The sequence below is a fragment of the Pararge aegeria genome, chromosome 7 (assembly GCF_905163445.1).
Source record: "Pararge aegeria chromosome 7, ilParAegt1.1, whole genome shotgun sequence".
In the NCBI taxonomy this organism is placed as follows: Eukaryota; Metazoa; Arthropoda; class Insecta; order Lepidoptera; family Nymphalidae; genus Pararge; species Pararge aegeria.
The window spans coordinates 6,036,134-6,052,573 of NC_053186.1; the positions used below are offsets into that span (position 1 = coordinate 6,036,134).

At 35.8% G+C, this 16,440-nt stretch overlaps 1 protein-coding gene across 1 annotated transcript; it reads left to right on the forward strand.

The window, feature by feature from the left end:
• Positions 1-2,358: 2,358 nt before the first annotated feature.
• Positions 2,359-14,198, forward strand: LOC120625086. The gene is made up of 4 exons (XM_039892009.1): positions 2,359-2,758; positions 10,993-11,162; positions 13,522-13,657; positions 14,032-14,198. The coding sequence occupies exons 1-4, from the start codon at positions 2,440-2,442 to the stop codon at positions 14,184-14,186; spliced, it is 780 nt and encodes a 259-aa protein (XP_039747943.1). The 5' UTR covers positions 2,359-2,439; the 3' UTR covers positions 14,187-14,198.
• Positions 14,199-16,440: the final 2,242 nt, after the last annotated feature.

Below are 16,440 nucleotides of genomic sequence, written 5' to 3' on the forward strand. Positions count from 1 at the left end.
TGTACGGTTGTGCAAACGCAATTTTAACTTTATTATCTATACCTGAAGTTAAACAAATTAACAAATAGAAGATTATGCAAATTTCTTAACACAGTACTGTTTTAGCCATTCTTCAAGGGTTTTCTTAGCGTGAACTACTTTCTAAATTCCTTTTGAAACGTTTTTACCTATTCCGTGAGGACAATGAGCACTGATAAAGTTAAAGCACAGTTTAAGTTAACGGAACGTTAACGGTAGAATAACCCGGTGCGCGTATAGACAAACGAATCGAAAGTTTTTTTTTAGAAGAATATGTAAGTAGGTACGTAAGCAATCATTTGTTTGTATTTGCGGTTGCCTGCGACTTATTTCTTACAATTTATAATTCTATGTCTAAACTGTACCCTAAATGCTCGAAACTACTTGACCGATTTTAGATTTATTTTTTAAACATATATCTATATTATCACATAGACTTTAATTTAAATAAATTATTAAAATTAGAGTCCTTTAAAAAAAATAAACCTAATGTAGCAAAATTTTGCCTATAAAATTAATCAGGTAAGTACTTTAAAAAAACAATTGATGTTACATAAAAGTTATGTACAATATGATTAAAGTACTCTATTATTATCTACAGATTCTTATTCAAAAAAAATCTAAATTCATTTATTTCAAGTAGGCCTAATATAAGCACTTTTGAAACGGCAAGTCTGTTTGTGTGTAGTGACTCTACCACCGATAAATAGTTTAACTATTCAGATAAATAGTTTACCTATTAAGGTTTAGTTTTTTGAAGCGGTGATAGCCCAGTGGGTAGTTCACTCTTCGAGGGCCGAGTTCGAATCCCAGCACACACCTCCAACTTTTGGAAGTTATTTGAGTTTTAGAAAATTACAATGTCACTTGCTTCTACTGTGAAGGAAAACATCGTGAGGAAACCTTCATGCCTAAAGTTTTTCATAATGTTCTCAAGGTGTTTGGAGTCAAGTCAGTCAACCAATCCGCACTGGGCCACTGTGGTGGACAACCTTATAGTGCGAGATCCGGTATAAGAAATGAATACATTCATCTCTTATTGTCACTCTTGCTTTTATTTATATTAAAATTTCAAATTCCACCTAAAATCTAGGCAACCATGATTGAACCAAGTTGTTATTAAGGCAACCTAATACAGTGAGATACAGAATAAAGAAGGTTTCATTTGATGTAACATATGATCAAATATCTGATGGGAGTATATCGATAACGTTTAGGTACTCACCTGCTTATTTATATCTGGCAACCCCAGAGTTGGGCGCAGGGGGAACAAGGCAACCTTCACTTTTTTAACTCGGAGTATGTTCTCTCAACTGGTGTACGATTCTTTTAAATAACTTATAAGGGATGTAGATTTCATAAATTTTATCACAAAAAAATTGTATTTTATAAATTTAAAATGCATAAAAAAAAATTCGGAACCGACAGTATTTGAACCTGCGACTCTCGGGCAGTCGCGGCCTGAGCGCTTTCATATACTAATTTCGGCATCGATGGTAGGAGAGCCGTAGCTTAATTGGCGAAAATGCTCAGTCCGCGATTGCCCGAGAGTCGCAGGTTCAAATCCTGTCGGTTCCGAAAATTTTTATATGCAATTTCAATTTATAAAATTGATAATTCCTCCAAGTGTAGGTAAAAACACTAATATAAAAAAATTGTATTTAATACTATCCTTACGCGATTTGAAACTTATTCTTGATTTGTCAATTCGTTTATTACCTTTCAATTATTTCTTATCACTTATAAATAAAGCGGTGATAGCGCATTGGGTAGAAGCTCGACTTTTCTTTTGGGGGGCCAGGTTCGAATCCCAGCAGGTACCTCTAACTTTTCGAAGTTATGTGCGTTTTAAGTAATTAAAATATCACTTGCTTCAACGGTGAAGTGATAGTGTTATTCATATAATAAAATGAATAGTTCCCGGTTTTCTGCAAATCTCCTTTGGGAACCGTTTGTTTTCCGAAGATAAAAAGCGTATGTACCGTTGTTTCTACTAACTCTATGCCAAAAGTCAAGTTGATTGGTCAGATCATAGTCAGGGCGATCATAGTAAGGCGGGACAAACAGACATACACACTTTCAGATTTATAATATTAAAAAAGTAATAGTAAGGATTTGAGCTTTAGGTACACTTTTGTGCTTTACTTCTTTGTGGAATCCCAGCATACCTGGGACATTTGTTTTAATTGAAGTGACTCTTGGAGTGGGTTTTTCTAAAGAATTTATGTTGTCTGAGCGTGAATGTGCGTCAAGTGAAAGAAGAAATGTGACGGAGCCTCAAAGGCCATTACGTGTACGGTGTACCGTTGCCAGTTCCGACGCAGCCTCGCTTGCGATATGACGTCTGAATGCCGTTCGTTATTCACAAAAATAATACGCAGCGAACTCTAACATAAAATTACGTGACCGAAAATAAAAAAAATGGATTTAAAAGAGATTATAAAGTGGTTCATACCATGTTTTCACCTGTTATTAAACATTTTCGCGAGGAAATCGGACATGCGTTTGACTTTTCCCTGTTTGTTTTTGCTTTTTTTTTGCTGCCCCAGTTTAGCGGCAAAAGTGAACCGCAGTGCTGACGCGAATTTAAGTTTAAGTAAAAACTATTTAGCTAGTGATTATAATCATACCAAAAATGTAGATTTAGACAGAAATGAAAGTTTTAACGAAGACCAAAGTGTTGTTTTATTAAGGAATGTAGAGAATTTCATTGGACCGTTAGAAGACGAAAGCTCTGTAGGTAAGTGTATTTTTATTTACTTGTCATCCCTTGAATACAATTTACCTGATAGAAATAAATGATGCACTCCCAGATGGTAGTGGACTAACCTGTTTAAAGGTATGCCAGCTATGTTAAACTCATACCCTAATCGGTTTCTAGTTTCTACGCGGCATCTTACCGGAATGTTTGATCGTTTAGTGGCCATTTTTGTGGAAGGTTGGTAACTAGCCACGACCGAAGCTTCCCACCAAACTAGAGATTCTTCAAAATTGTAAATTCCCAAGTTACCTCCTGCCGAGATTAAAACCCAATACATCCCACTTATAAAGCCAAATCGCCAACTAGGCCGATCGACAAATAAATACAAATTTTGTTTTCTGCCCTCCTTAACGCGGCTCGCATGCGAATAAGTATCGCGCATGCGTGTACACTATACTTCCCTATTTATGAGAAAGTAAAAAAAGGACAGCTACTAACAACTATCTCACATGTTGTAATGTATTGTATAGTAAACTCAAAATGTAATGTAGAGTAATCTCAAATTTTTAAGCCGCACTGAACCACGCACAAGCACGTACATAAGGACGCCCAAAAAGTTTGTTTCTCTTTTAACCCACGTGCCTCGACGAAAGAGTAAAGCTGTCAGCCCTGCGCCTGATCGGTCCGTCGATCGGTCCGATCGTGTCGTCTCTAGATGGCTGAAATCGGTCAGGGAAGATGTCTGGGAAGAAGTCTGCTGTCTGAACCCTATAACATTTATTAATTGATTGGACACGATCGCATTTAAATACAGGTACATGCAGCCACTGTATGTACCTGTATTTAAATGTGCGTTGAAGGTTTGTACACAGCTTATGCAGATGATATAAAACGAAGAAATTCTCAAGTACGAGTTATAAATACTTAAGGATAGGCTTTTAATAACTCTTACAATGCCTATCCTTAAGTTTTTTATAAATTGGACTGGAGATTTTCTCCATTTTATATCATCTACATACCCTGTGCATATCCTCTATGCACGGTACTGCGTACATACATACATATTGGTTCAAACAAAACATTATCAAAGCCGTGCGACGTTGCGTGTATAAAATTTAAAAAACAACTACTGTAAATATATTAGATTAGGAATCACAACTGCTACAGCATGGTCAACGAAGCATGGTCATGAAATCGTAACCGACCTTAGCGCCCAATGTAACATGGTCAATAATATAATTGAACTTGGCAAAATCACGCTTGGCACCTAAACTTAACCCATTCATTGCTACGATAAAATGAAACAATAATTATGCATTGCCACCAGTTTTTAACCGCTGACGCAAAAACGATGGTGCCTGTAAAACGGATAAACCGATTTCGATTTAGTTTTTATTTTTGTTTGAAAGGTGAATTAATTGAGAGTTTTCTTAGCTATGTTTGACGAAAATTGGTCCAAGGTGGGTGCGGACAACTGTTTGAATTGGAATATCAAATAAATATACACTATGACAGAAGCGGTGATAGCGCAGTGGGTAGGAGCTTGACTTGACTTTCGGGGGGGCCGAGTTCGAATCTGGGCACGCACTTCTAAGTTATGTGCGTTTTAAGTTATTGAAAATATCAGTTGCTTCGACGGTGAAGGAAAACATCGTGAGGAAACATGCATGCCTGAGAGTTCTACATAATGTACTCAAAGGTATGTTGAGTCCACCAATCCGCACTGGTGCAACTGGGAGGAAACCCGAGCCCTATAGTGGGCCGGTAATGGGTCGATATGATGATGACACTATGACAAATACCAAATCAAAGACGGCCGCCACCACAAAATGGCGAACTTGATATATTCCACAGCCCAGTGGCGTGAACTCCATACATGCACAAAAGCACTGCCTACCCTAACATTGATATATATGAATTTGTGTCGTTTTATGCAACTTTCCTGGTGTCTGCATACCCTGAACTTCACCGTTGAAGCAAGAGATATTTAATTACTTAAAACGCACAAATGTTAGAGGTGTTGGGATTCGAACTCGGTCCCCCGAAAGGTAGGCGGAGCTCCTACCCACTGGGCTCTGGGCCTATCACCGCTTCTGATAACCAGCGAAGCGCATATGTTGCGTTAATAACAAACCGTAATTCAATTTCAAACATAACTGCAAAATAAAGGATTATTACCGAATATTTACGTGTAAACGGCAATAGTTGCGTTGGTGGACGACAAGACAAATAAATAATAACGCAGGTCGCTGGTAGCGCGGAATGGGTTAATGTTTGTTTTGCACATAACCATGAAAAAATAATTATTACAAGGCTATGTGCGAAGACGCAAACAAAAATTGTATTGTGTATTGGGTTTTTCTGCTAATAAATTCGCTACAAGAAACAGTACGGATTAACAATTTATATTAGGTACTACGGCGAAGTTACGAAAGTAGGGGTGTCTCACTCCGCGCGTCGGAATTAACGGAAAGTCTTCGGTACACTCGTTCCCGGTTATTTTATTTATTTTAGAACACAAAAATAAATAAATAAATATACTACGACAATACACACATCGCCATCTAGTCCTAAAGTAAGCGTAGCTTGTGTTATGGGTACTAAGATAACTGATGAATTATTTTTATGAATAATATACATAAATACTTATTATATATAGATAAACACCCAGACACCGAAAAACAATCATGTTCATCACACAAACATTGTCCAGTTGTGGGAATCGAACCCACGGCCTTAGACTCAGAAAGCACTCACGGCCGATGTGGAGTGGTCGCTGCCCACTGCGCCAATTGGCCGTCAAAAAGTAAAAACATGGTCAGGTACAGATGAAACTTACCTAGTAGCGGTCTCTTCCAGGCAATCCTAAGGACTAGGAAAACAGAAAGAAAATCTAATTACTACTGAATTACCTAAGTAGGTTATTGTACCTACGAGGTTAACTGTAACGTCAATTTTCCAGAATTAAGTACATATATGAATATATTATTATGTAAAATATCAGCCGAACGGAATTCAAATACTTGCCTTATAAAATGTATAACAAATAAGTTTGTTTAAATTATTGTTTTAATATGATCTAGAGCCCTTTTTTAATGTTGCTAAACAAAGACAGTGAAAATGACGTGATGATGCAGTCTTATTATAGTAGCGGGCTAACCTGTTAAGGAGTATGGCAGTTATATTAAACCCATATCCCCAATGGGTTTCCACGCGACACCGTACCGGACCGCTAAGTCGCTTAGCGGCACGTATTTGTCAATAGGTTTACAGGATCATTGGTATTTTAATATTGCCTTTTCTTCACGTTCTCACAAAGCAACCAGACCCTGTATTTACTGCTGCTAAAACCGCGGGGCCAGTTAATTATATAATAACTATAATGCTCTGTCCGGTGCGGTACATATAGGACATATGTATTTATGTAATGCAACTCACAAATTTTATTTCTATGTATCAAAGTAGCAATTGTTAGATAATGTTATGTACGTTTAGCGTACTATGCAACGTGATAATGAATACCGATGCACTCGTAATACTTCGCAGGCTTTAGAGGCACGTTACTGACTTATCTGCGAAACCGGGTGATTTTACAGGGTGATTCCATATGAAACATATTTGTGTACTTTTCTATGGTATTTCGTAATTCAGTTACACGTTGTATATATCTACTTATACCTATTTATCTCGTACACGGGTGTGAAAGTTCATGTTAATGTCAATCTTAATTTATTTAAAGTATTAAAGACTCATAACTACATTTTAAATGACTATTAATTTTTAATTATAATATGATTTACAATTATATAATGATTATGAATATATAAATTATTTCGACAGTCTAGTGGCGCAGTGAGCAGTTACCCTGCTTTCCGCGTCCCAGGCCGTGGGTTCGATTCCCACAACTAGAAAAATGTTTGTGTGATGAACATGAATGTTTTTCAGTGTCTGGGTGTTTATCTGTAATTATAAGTATTTATGTGTATTATATTCATAAAAATATTCATCAGCTATCTTAGTACCCATAACGCAAGCTAGACATAATATGGGGCTAGATAGCGATGTGTATTGTCATATAGTATTGTCGTAGTATAGTATAGTATAGTATAAAACATTGAATAAGTTATGGTTGCCATTACGCATTTTTTATAAAAAGTTTGTAAGAGTCTGTCTTTTCTGTATTTCTCAAAGTAGAAGTAGAAATTTTCTCCGAATGATCTCCAGCCTACTAATAAGAATTTCATAACATAAAAACTAATTAGATTTTTTTTTTGCCTGAAACCTGTGTTGTCAATTATTTTACCACTAAGTCAATGAGGCATTTTTGGTTAACCATTATCGTGTGCGATGCAGTTTTATGTTAGTAGTAGTAGAGTTTTTTTTGAGCTCGTGAGGATACCATTACTTATTCTGACGAGCTCAAAAAAAACTCCATGCTTATTTCACCGGCCGAGAAGCATTGCTGTTTCCGGTTTGAAGGACTGCCGGCGTAATTGCATGTACACCAGACCAGTGGCGTGCACTTCATACATGCACAAAAGCACTGCATACCCAAATAATTTTATATAGCTCGTATTAGAGGGGAATATTTAAATTTTATGATATATATCTGCTTTATGCATACCTTGGCCGAAGACCCTGTGCACGCCACTGCACCAGACATAACACTACACACTTAGTACACTTTCTAGGGCTAGTTCCTTGGATGCCGTGCGGATTTCCCACTTACCAGAAAGTACTTAAGATATCTACATGTTTCGTCAATTATTATTGTAAAAAAATTGAAAAATCCAAATGTGCACGCCTCATAATCTCATTCATTACAATAAAATTGAAATAATTTGTAAATAATAATTGAACTACATCTAATTATGCCGTGAAAAGTAATAGGCTTCTATTCCTCAAAATACTGAAGCCTTTAAAAAAATCCCAACTCGATCAGTGAAGTATTTCGCTCGTTATCGTGACCACAAGATACGGGATCCGCACATACAGACACACGGACGTCCAAGACAGATATTTTTTTAAATTATTTTAAATAATAAAAAGCAGTAATTTAAAATATCATGAGTGTTACAAATAGTGTCTTTTCTCAACATTTGTCCGTTTATATTCACTTATAAAAGCAAAGGAAAACATCGTGAAGAAACGTGCATGCCTGAGAGTTCTCGATAGTGTTCACAACGGCGCGGCGGTGAAGTCTACCAATTCGTACTTGGCTAGCGTGGTAGACCACGGCCTAACCCCTTCTCATAGTCATACTACCGACATAGTTCTTACCCCCTTTTCAACCAGCTTTCTATTTCTACGCATCACGAGTCCTTATAGAGACCTATTTGTATATGGAAAGTTTCGACTTTGACTTTGTAATTCATAAATCCCTCCTTTTTAATAACATATATATATATATATATTATATATTTATATTATATATATGAATGAATGAATGAATATACTTTAATTGCACACCACAAAAAGTAGATACATAAAAAAGAAAAGTGCTTAGGTATAACAAAGCAACGTATACAATTTGCCGGCCTTATCGCTTCATAGCTATTTCTTTCATATATATATTATAGGGACTTATCTAGACGAGTGATGATGTTGATTAAGTTTAGAAATATGTGTACAGCGAAATTCGCACCACAGACCAATATAACTTTCTTAGATATGATTGGAGTCATATCTAAAAGAAAATCGACCAAGTGAGTCACGCGAATATAATAAAGAAATGTAATTTAATAACTTTCTAACTTTGATGTGAGTAATATTGTAATATTACTATTATAGTTAGGAGGGTAAACGATACGATACTTTTGACATAGAATCGCTAACAGTCTCTTTTTTTTACTACAAGTTAGCCCTCGACTGCAATCTAATGTGGTAGCGGACTAACCTTTTAGGGGTACGGCAGTTAATCGGTTTGCACGCGTCACAGTACCGGAAAGCTAAAATCGCTTGTCTCCGTTTGTGGAGTTAACCAGTCACTGACCAAGAGCCTCCAACCATACCAGACCAGATAAAATTCAGAAATTATAAATTCAAAAATTGTTCCTACCAGGGATCAAACCCGGGATCATGCACTTATTAGACCACAGCGCTCACCAATGCGCCATGGAGCTCGTCAATCGTCAAGTCCAGATTTTATATTATATCTACCGCTTTTATATTATGTTATATCGTCCACAGCAGCTATTCTTTTAGTGACGAGAGATTTTACTACTTGGTAATGCTTAATGTTTTGCATACTGATCGTGGATCGAAGTTTTTAGCACAAAATTTAGATAAATTAATATGATTAAAAGAAACGTATATCAGGCATTGCGATATGGGCGTCTTCGCCCATACCTCCTTAAGTCAAAAGTTTTCGATCACTCACTTACGGCGACAAAACGTGGACACTGACAGCGAGAGTGATTCAGAAACTTCAAGTCGCTCAGCGAGCTATGGAAAGAGCTACGCTTGGTATTTCTTTGAGTGATAAGATCCGAAGTGATTCGCCAAAGAACGAAAGTAACAGACATAGCCCTTCGGGCTAGCATACTAAGGGGGCAGTGGGCTGGTCACATCTGCAAAGCTATCGCCTTTTTAGTTGCTAATATTGTCTGTGACTGACGGATGGACGGACAAAGTTGCAGCATGAAGTTTAAATTTTTAGTAGGGAAACGGAACCCTAAACACCAACAACAAGAAACAAAATATAAATAGCAATTATGTTTGACACATATATTATAAATTCAAACCCATTTACATAAATAAAATTGGTTAACCTTCTTATTTACTAATATCACCTAATACTCGTTCGCCTCGAATTCGCTTAAAGCGTACACAAAACAGAAGCGGTCACGGTCTGCCCGTGCAGCCACGTTCATTCATACCAGCGCGACAGAATAATTTCAAATTCAAAATTCATTTATTTCAAGCTTACTCTATAACATTTCACTTCGCCAAAAACCTTCGCTCCTAATTTTTCAAATACTAACCTAGGACAATTCTCACCTATTAACCGAATGACTAATCTTTTTAACAACTTAAAAACCCTGACATAGACATTTTTCATGACACTTTAAATAGCTTTAAGGTGAAATTAAACTTAGAGGAATATTTTTTAAATTTTTTTAGTTAATTTTTTTATTTTTAATCATTATTTTCATTTGTTTAATATTAATTCTTACTATTTTTGCTTTTAACTTAATTTTATTATTTTTAACCGGACTTACTTCAATGTTGTGTATACCTGGAAGTGATAACTGTACTCGGACGATAGACTATAATTTAAAATGATTAATGATAATACAGTGTATCGTTGGTATATCTAATGAAATAAATAAATAAACACTTATAAAACGACAAGCCTCTTTGGTTGTAACGTATATTGACTCTAGTCTATCACCGGTTCGAAAGCCAGACATTCCTCTGAGAAGAAGGCAGCAAAAAAATCAGAAGTTTTTCTTTTATAACAATACTAAGACGTTAGGAAAGAGTAACTGCGGAGTCTTGCACCAAGAATATGGATATACAGATGAAGATATGGATTTACTTGTTGTACGCCTTTTATTTAGTGGTAAAAGCCAATATCGTCTAGACAATGTCACGACAATGTATAAATACTATGTTGTACCATAACGCTCTTACCACAAAAACACTCTTGACTTTGTGAGACGGCTTTCTCGAACCTCTTTAACCTGTACGATCATCCTCTATGCTACCGCGGTGACCTTACAAACCTTGACCTTATTTTCAAACCTTGGGGGCAGGCTCTTGGCTGGTGTAGTTTTCACTTCAACTTTGAGGAATAATAAACTTATTTTTGATGGCGTTGATGCGTTCGTTGCTTGCGAACACGAGTGCCCGACTCTAGAACGCGTCCCAGGCGTATTTTAAGATCCGCCGCCGCCGCCACTGTTTGGAAAACGCTTTACACGCCCATGTATTTTATACCTATTTAATTGAAATAAATAAAATATAAATTCCGTTTCTGGGACTGACTTAGATAGAATAAAAAGAGCTTATGCAATAATAGATTATTTTATTATAGATATGCGAACTTGTGTCTGTTTCTTTGTTTATTTTATTGTTTACTATCCTCGAGCTCAAGGGAAACATTAAAGCGGAATTTTAAAAAGTCACCTTTGCACGAGTTTTCAATTTAGCAAATGGTGCCATATAACGGCAATATTGATTTTTTTTAATATGGAGATGATTCTAACAATACCCATTAAATCTTCGGTTCTTCAAACTCCTGTTTTTGATAACCTCTTCAATGTTTCCAGGTCGAACCTTCGGGCGTCCCTTCAAGAAGATGCTCCAAGCGATGATACCACTGGCCTTCCAGATGGGCGCGGCCGCTACCTGGGCGGTGATAGCAGCTCTTGTGGGCATCAAGACACTGGCTGTCACGCTGTTCATCGTCAAAATCCTATTAGTGGCTGGCGCTGCTAAGGTAATATTAGCTGTGTATGACAAGGTACGTCCGTCCCGAGTTCGATTCTCCGCTGGGTCTCTGGATGCACTGGCTATGTCACCAAATCAATGTTTTACTCACCCTGTTCCTTTCAACTCACTCGGGTAGCAAAATGTTCCAGGTTCGTTTGGGTATTACTTACTTGGCAACTCTTGCAGGCATCAACTGGCACAAAATCTATTATTACTATTATTCTATAATGTATTAGCTTTGTATGACAAGGTACATCCGTTTGATTCTTTGTTGGGTAGTGTATTACTCACCCTAGCACTTATTGATATAATAAATAATTGTACGATTGTAGGTTTTCTTTAAAAAACCTCGGACTAAAAAATAAATTTCCGTCCGGAGTAAGGAATGCTTCAGCGAGCACGTGAAGCCGTCGGACCCGGTTATTTACACTAACATGTGATACGAATTTTTTTATTATTATTCGAATTTTTAAATAAATCCAACACATTCAAATAATGATTAAACACGGGAGATTAGCGGAGGGTTAAGCTTAGGTTAAGTTAAATTCTCTATGGGGGTATTTGAATAAAGAAATATTTGACTATTAGTTGACAGCTATCCTCGTTCTTGTTTATGGTTTTTTAAATATCCTGCGGGAACAGTTTGTTTTTCTGGGATCTAAAAGTATCTATGTTACTTTCCGTCCTTAGAACTTACTCTATGCCAAAATTCGAGTTGATTGGATGCGTAGGTAGTTAGGGCGTGAAGAGAGGACAAACAAAAACGTTTTCATATTTAAAATATTAGCCAGGATTGACCATAGGGGCAAGAAAAGATCAAAAAATCTCATATCACAAACTTAATCTAAAAAAATATACCTAGGTAGGTATTATAGAGTAGGATAAAATAAAATAAATAAAACAATGTGCGTGCAGCACTGTAAATTATAGGTGTTAAAAGTGAAACTTCATAAATAAAATCTAATTACAATCATTGCCATATTTACTAACTTCACAATTATTATTTTTATCAGCTAATTATTAAAGTATTTTAATATAGTATAATTAGAACACTGTTGATTTAATTTCACGAAGTTGGTGTCTACCTAGTTTTATATGTATTAGGTACATGCTTTTTTCTTAAACCGAAGTCCCAGTGGAAATGTGCTCAATAGGAGGTTTTCAAAGCACTGTATCCTGGTGTATGTAATATGGTGACATTAAAAAATATATATATTTTTAAAACCTTAAAGTAGTTCATGTCAAAAGACGGTTTAAGTATTTTTGTAGCATAAATAAAATCTGCAATCTCACTTGTAGCACAAAAAGATATTCTATTATCAAAGGTAACTTCACTATGTTTTTCCCACTGGTATTATATAACTTTGTGTTATTTACTTATTACCTATACATGTTTTTTTTATACCTTAATAAGTACAGGTGATACACAGAGATATGATTGTTCTGAAATTACTAAGTAAATAGTAAATACTTTTTTTGGTACTAGGGTTACTTATTGCTCAAGAAGTATGCCGGCAACTGTAAGTGATGATGCAGTCTTTAAGATGATAGCGGGCTAACGCTAACCTATTAGGGGGTATGGTAGTTAGGGCGATAAACACAATGTTTATCCTGTGCTTACTCTTTTTACATTGCATGGTGGCACGGAACCCTTGTCGGTATGCTTACAATTACTCACAAAGTTCGTGGATTTAGGTACCTACCAATTAGAAAAAAGTTGCATCCGGCCTGATATAATTTTTTTTAGAACACATTTGCGTCCCTTTTCAAAATGAAATTTTCACAAGGTATCGCTAAAATAGAAAATGTGTTAAAGTTTATTTTATTTTATTCCAATAATCACGAGTGGTCATAGTGAAAGCCACTTTCTACTAAAGCGGGAAAAGGACACGCGATATTCATGAAGAATTAGAAAGAGAGAGCACATCTGTAGAATCTTTGAATTATCATTGTAACGGGGTCAAGGTTAACATGAGTCCAAAATACCTTAATGTTTTACTTGGACCCTGATTCTCTATGGTATTTTAAGAGTAGGTTATTAATTATGTATAAGATTTTAGTACGTAGACCAAAGGTCCTTAAATTTTTTTATATCTTAGAACTCTGGCTCTGTATTCCACTTTTAAGTAGAGAAATTTTAGTGCCTACCTATCAACGTAACATTCGTGTTTTACAGGTGGCATTGATTTCAAACATACCCATGGAAAGTCAAAATTTAAGTCCCAGGCCTTCTTATATAAGCTGCACTACTATGGGTCCTTTTAAACTCCTGTTATCGTCGCATAGAGGTTTATATAGGACCACTTTGAGTATTGTTAATCTAAACCACTGACGGGGATAAACTGTATTAAAAATTATTATTACAGCTCGGTGCCCTGTTCGCGTCGAAGGGGCATCAGGTTCATCAGAGTCATGGCTGGACGCCTCATCAGAAAGAAATCCACTTGCACATTCACAATAACGGTTATCAAGGCCATGGTACAGAACACGAAACAATTATTCGTAAGTAAAATAAAAACTATAAATAACGACATCTAGCAACTAGTAGAAATAATAAAACATCATATTACACCGCTCTCTTACGTTAATTCAAGAAAATTTTACATTTTGAAATGCAGCTGAATGTTAAGTCAACCAAAAGATGGCGCTTTAAAGAAGCTCCGTTTTAGTTTTGTCAATCGATAGTAGATGGCATTGGAACAATAATGTTTCCACTCGTTCATAGATGGTGTTGCAAATATTGAAATGATTTATTTCACTGTGTTTTTATTATATTTTCTTTTGAGAGCTTCCGAAGTGTGCAATGTGAAAACGGTTAAAATTGCGCCAAAATGATCATAAGCCGTGGTGTTTGTATTGATTTTTTTTAATTTTAGCACCGTGGAGCAGAGATGGTGTACAAACCCAAGCCGAATCGAAACATGTGAATGTAGGTTATGATCCGTACGCTGCCGGTCCGCAAACTATAAGCACGCCGTACGGAAATTACGTGAAAATTGACTCCGGACAACTAACTCAACATACAGCATAGTAACAAGAATCCAAAGTTTCAAACAAAAATATGTAACAAAACTATCAATCAACATCATATTTTTACTATAAACTAAGAAAAAAAATATTCGTAGATATAAATAATTTAACGATATATTTTCCTATCGTTACTCTTCATTTTGCTATGTCAAAGTTCTAGAAAATAAGTCTCAATCTTCAGTATTTAATTGTACAGATACTAAAACATAGTTACCTTATCAATTTCATAGGTTACATTAATTTATATAGTATTTATAATACCTAACTTAAGTTATTTTATTGTTACCTAGTTTAAATTGAAACAAAATTATTCTTATTTATGTTATGTTATAAGTAATCAGGGCCCTAGAAATCTTTTTTTCATATTTAAAGACTGTTTTACCTACTTAAACTGTGTTATTTGTATGGCGTCGAAAGAGTGCTGTCTCTGGTCCCTAGATAGCGCTCTTTCGACGCCATACAAATCGATCGAATAGATAAAAAATGCCGCACTCAGCACACTGATAACTAAAACATTGTCATAAAAAAACAGGGTCTACTTAATTCGTAATTTTTGTACTGTTTTTTTATAAATAAAACTTTGGTATATATTTCTATTTTATTTCTAGTCTTCTTTCCAAAGCCGGTTTAACATGTGAATGTGGCCAGAGAGCAGTTAATAAGTTATATGATAAAAAAGTGAAAACATCGTTTAAACACTTATGTTACTCATTACGAGGCACTTACTATTTTATAAATAACAATTTTTTTACCGGAAGCAACCAAAAAAAAAACCAAGGCATTATACGGATTCTCGCATTTTGATAAAGACAAGATTTTTTTAAAATAATTTAATAAATAAATATAACACGACAATACACACATCGCTATCAAGCCATAAAGTAAGCGTAGCTTGTGTTATGGGTACTACAATAACTGATGGATATTTTTATGAATAATATACATAAATTCTTCTAATACACAGACAAACACCCAAGGACTAAAAAATCATTCAAGTCCATCACACAAACTTTTCCAGTTTGGGAATCGAACACACAGCCATGGACTCAGAAATCAGGGTCGCTGCCCAGTGCATTAATCGGCCGTCCTCTATGAAAATTTTCAACTGTCTAACTATCAAAGTTCATGATATACAGCCTGGTGACAGATGGAGAGACAGACAAACTGACGGACGGCGGTGTCTTAGTAAAAAAGTGTGATAATAGTCTAAGTTTTACCCCTTCTGGTACGGAACCCTAAAAAGGTAGTTTAAGGGTTCTACGTTGAGCATGGGTAAGATTAGAAAGTAAATGTGTTTATGAGTATTTTTAATTGTATCATATATTTTATTTCCAATCTTCAGTTTTAATCATATACTATTATATAAAACTGACGAGATTTTTTCGTTTGTTTGGTTGTTTTACTTGAATGCGATGATCTCAAGAACTACTGGTTCAATTTGAAAAATTCTTTCAGTATTGGATAGCCCATTTATCGAGGAAGGCTTTAGGCTATATATCGTCACGCTAAGATAAAAGGAGCAATAGGACCAATTAAAAAATGTTTATAAATTGGGGTTTTTTCTCCTTTTGAGATCTTCCGCTGCGCCCGCTGAGTAAACGGTTAAAGTTTTGATAAAATCATGTATGACAAAGTTGTTTCGCCATTAAAAGCTTAAAAAAAAGTCCACGACAGCAAACGTCTATCTTTTAAGATAAAATAAAGAAATCGTCACTGGACAAATAAGAGTTTAGAGAAGTTTTATTTAATAAATACACAAGCGCTGTCGACTATTTGGGTGGTCTACCAAATGCTGCCTTTACCGGTGCGGAGTCGTCATTCCAGCGCTTCAGTACTCCATCAGGATCTCCGAACTATGTGCCCCGCACATTGTTTCTCGCTGAGCCGGTCACTCTGGTTCTATGGATTTCTAGATTTCTGATTAATTTACTTATCTCTCTCTTACGTGTGTCTTGTTGTAGTATATTTATATTTATTTATTTATTTATTTATATCTCTCCATCGCGTCGCCAGCCGACTGACTCCGAGTCTTCTTATAAAGCCTGTATTCAGGGACTACGTTTCAGAGCCATAAGTCATAATTGGCGACACGAACAGTACGCGTGAAGATATTGATCTATCACTGAAGGTATAGTTGTTAATTTGGAACGAATTCGTGACTATAGTTCAAGACTACAGTGTAAATAAATGATTGTATACCTAGCTAATACCTATATTACTCCGTGCCAGGCTTTGTGTCAAGGGGAACTAGTCAG

What these genes read in the sequence shown, in the direction of transcription:
- LOC120625086 (XM_039892009.1), top strand. Translation starts at nt 2,440, where the DNA reads ATGGATTTAAAAGAGATTATAAAGTGGTTCATACCATGTTTTCACCTG. An exon ending in TAGTGGCTGGCGCTGCTAAG is followed by an intron (nt 11,163 to 13,521) that starts GTAATATTAGCT and finishes TTATTATTACAG; the next exon opens with CTCGGTGCCCTGTTCGCGTC. An exon ending in AGAACACGAAACAATTATTC is followed by an intron (nt 13,658 to 14,031) that starts GTAAGTAAAATA and finishes TTTTAATTTTAG; the next exon opens with CACCGTGGAGCAGAGATGGT.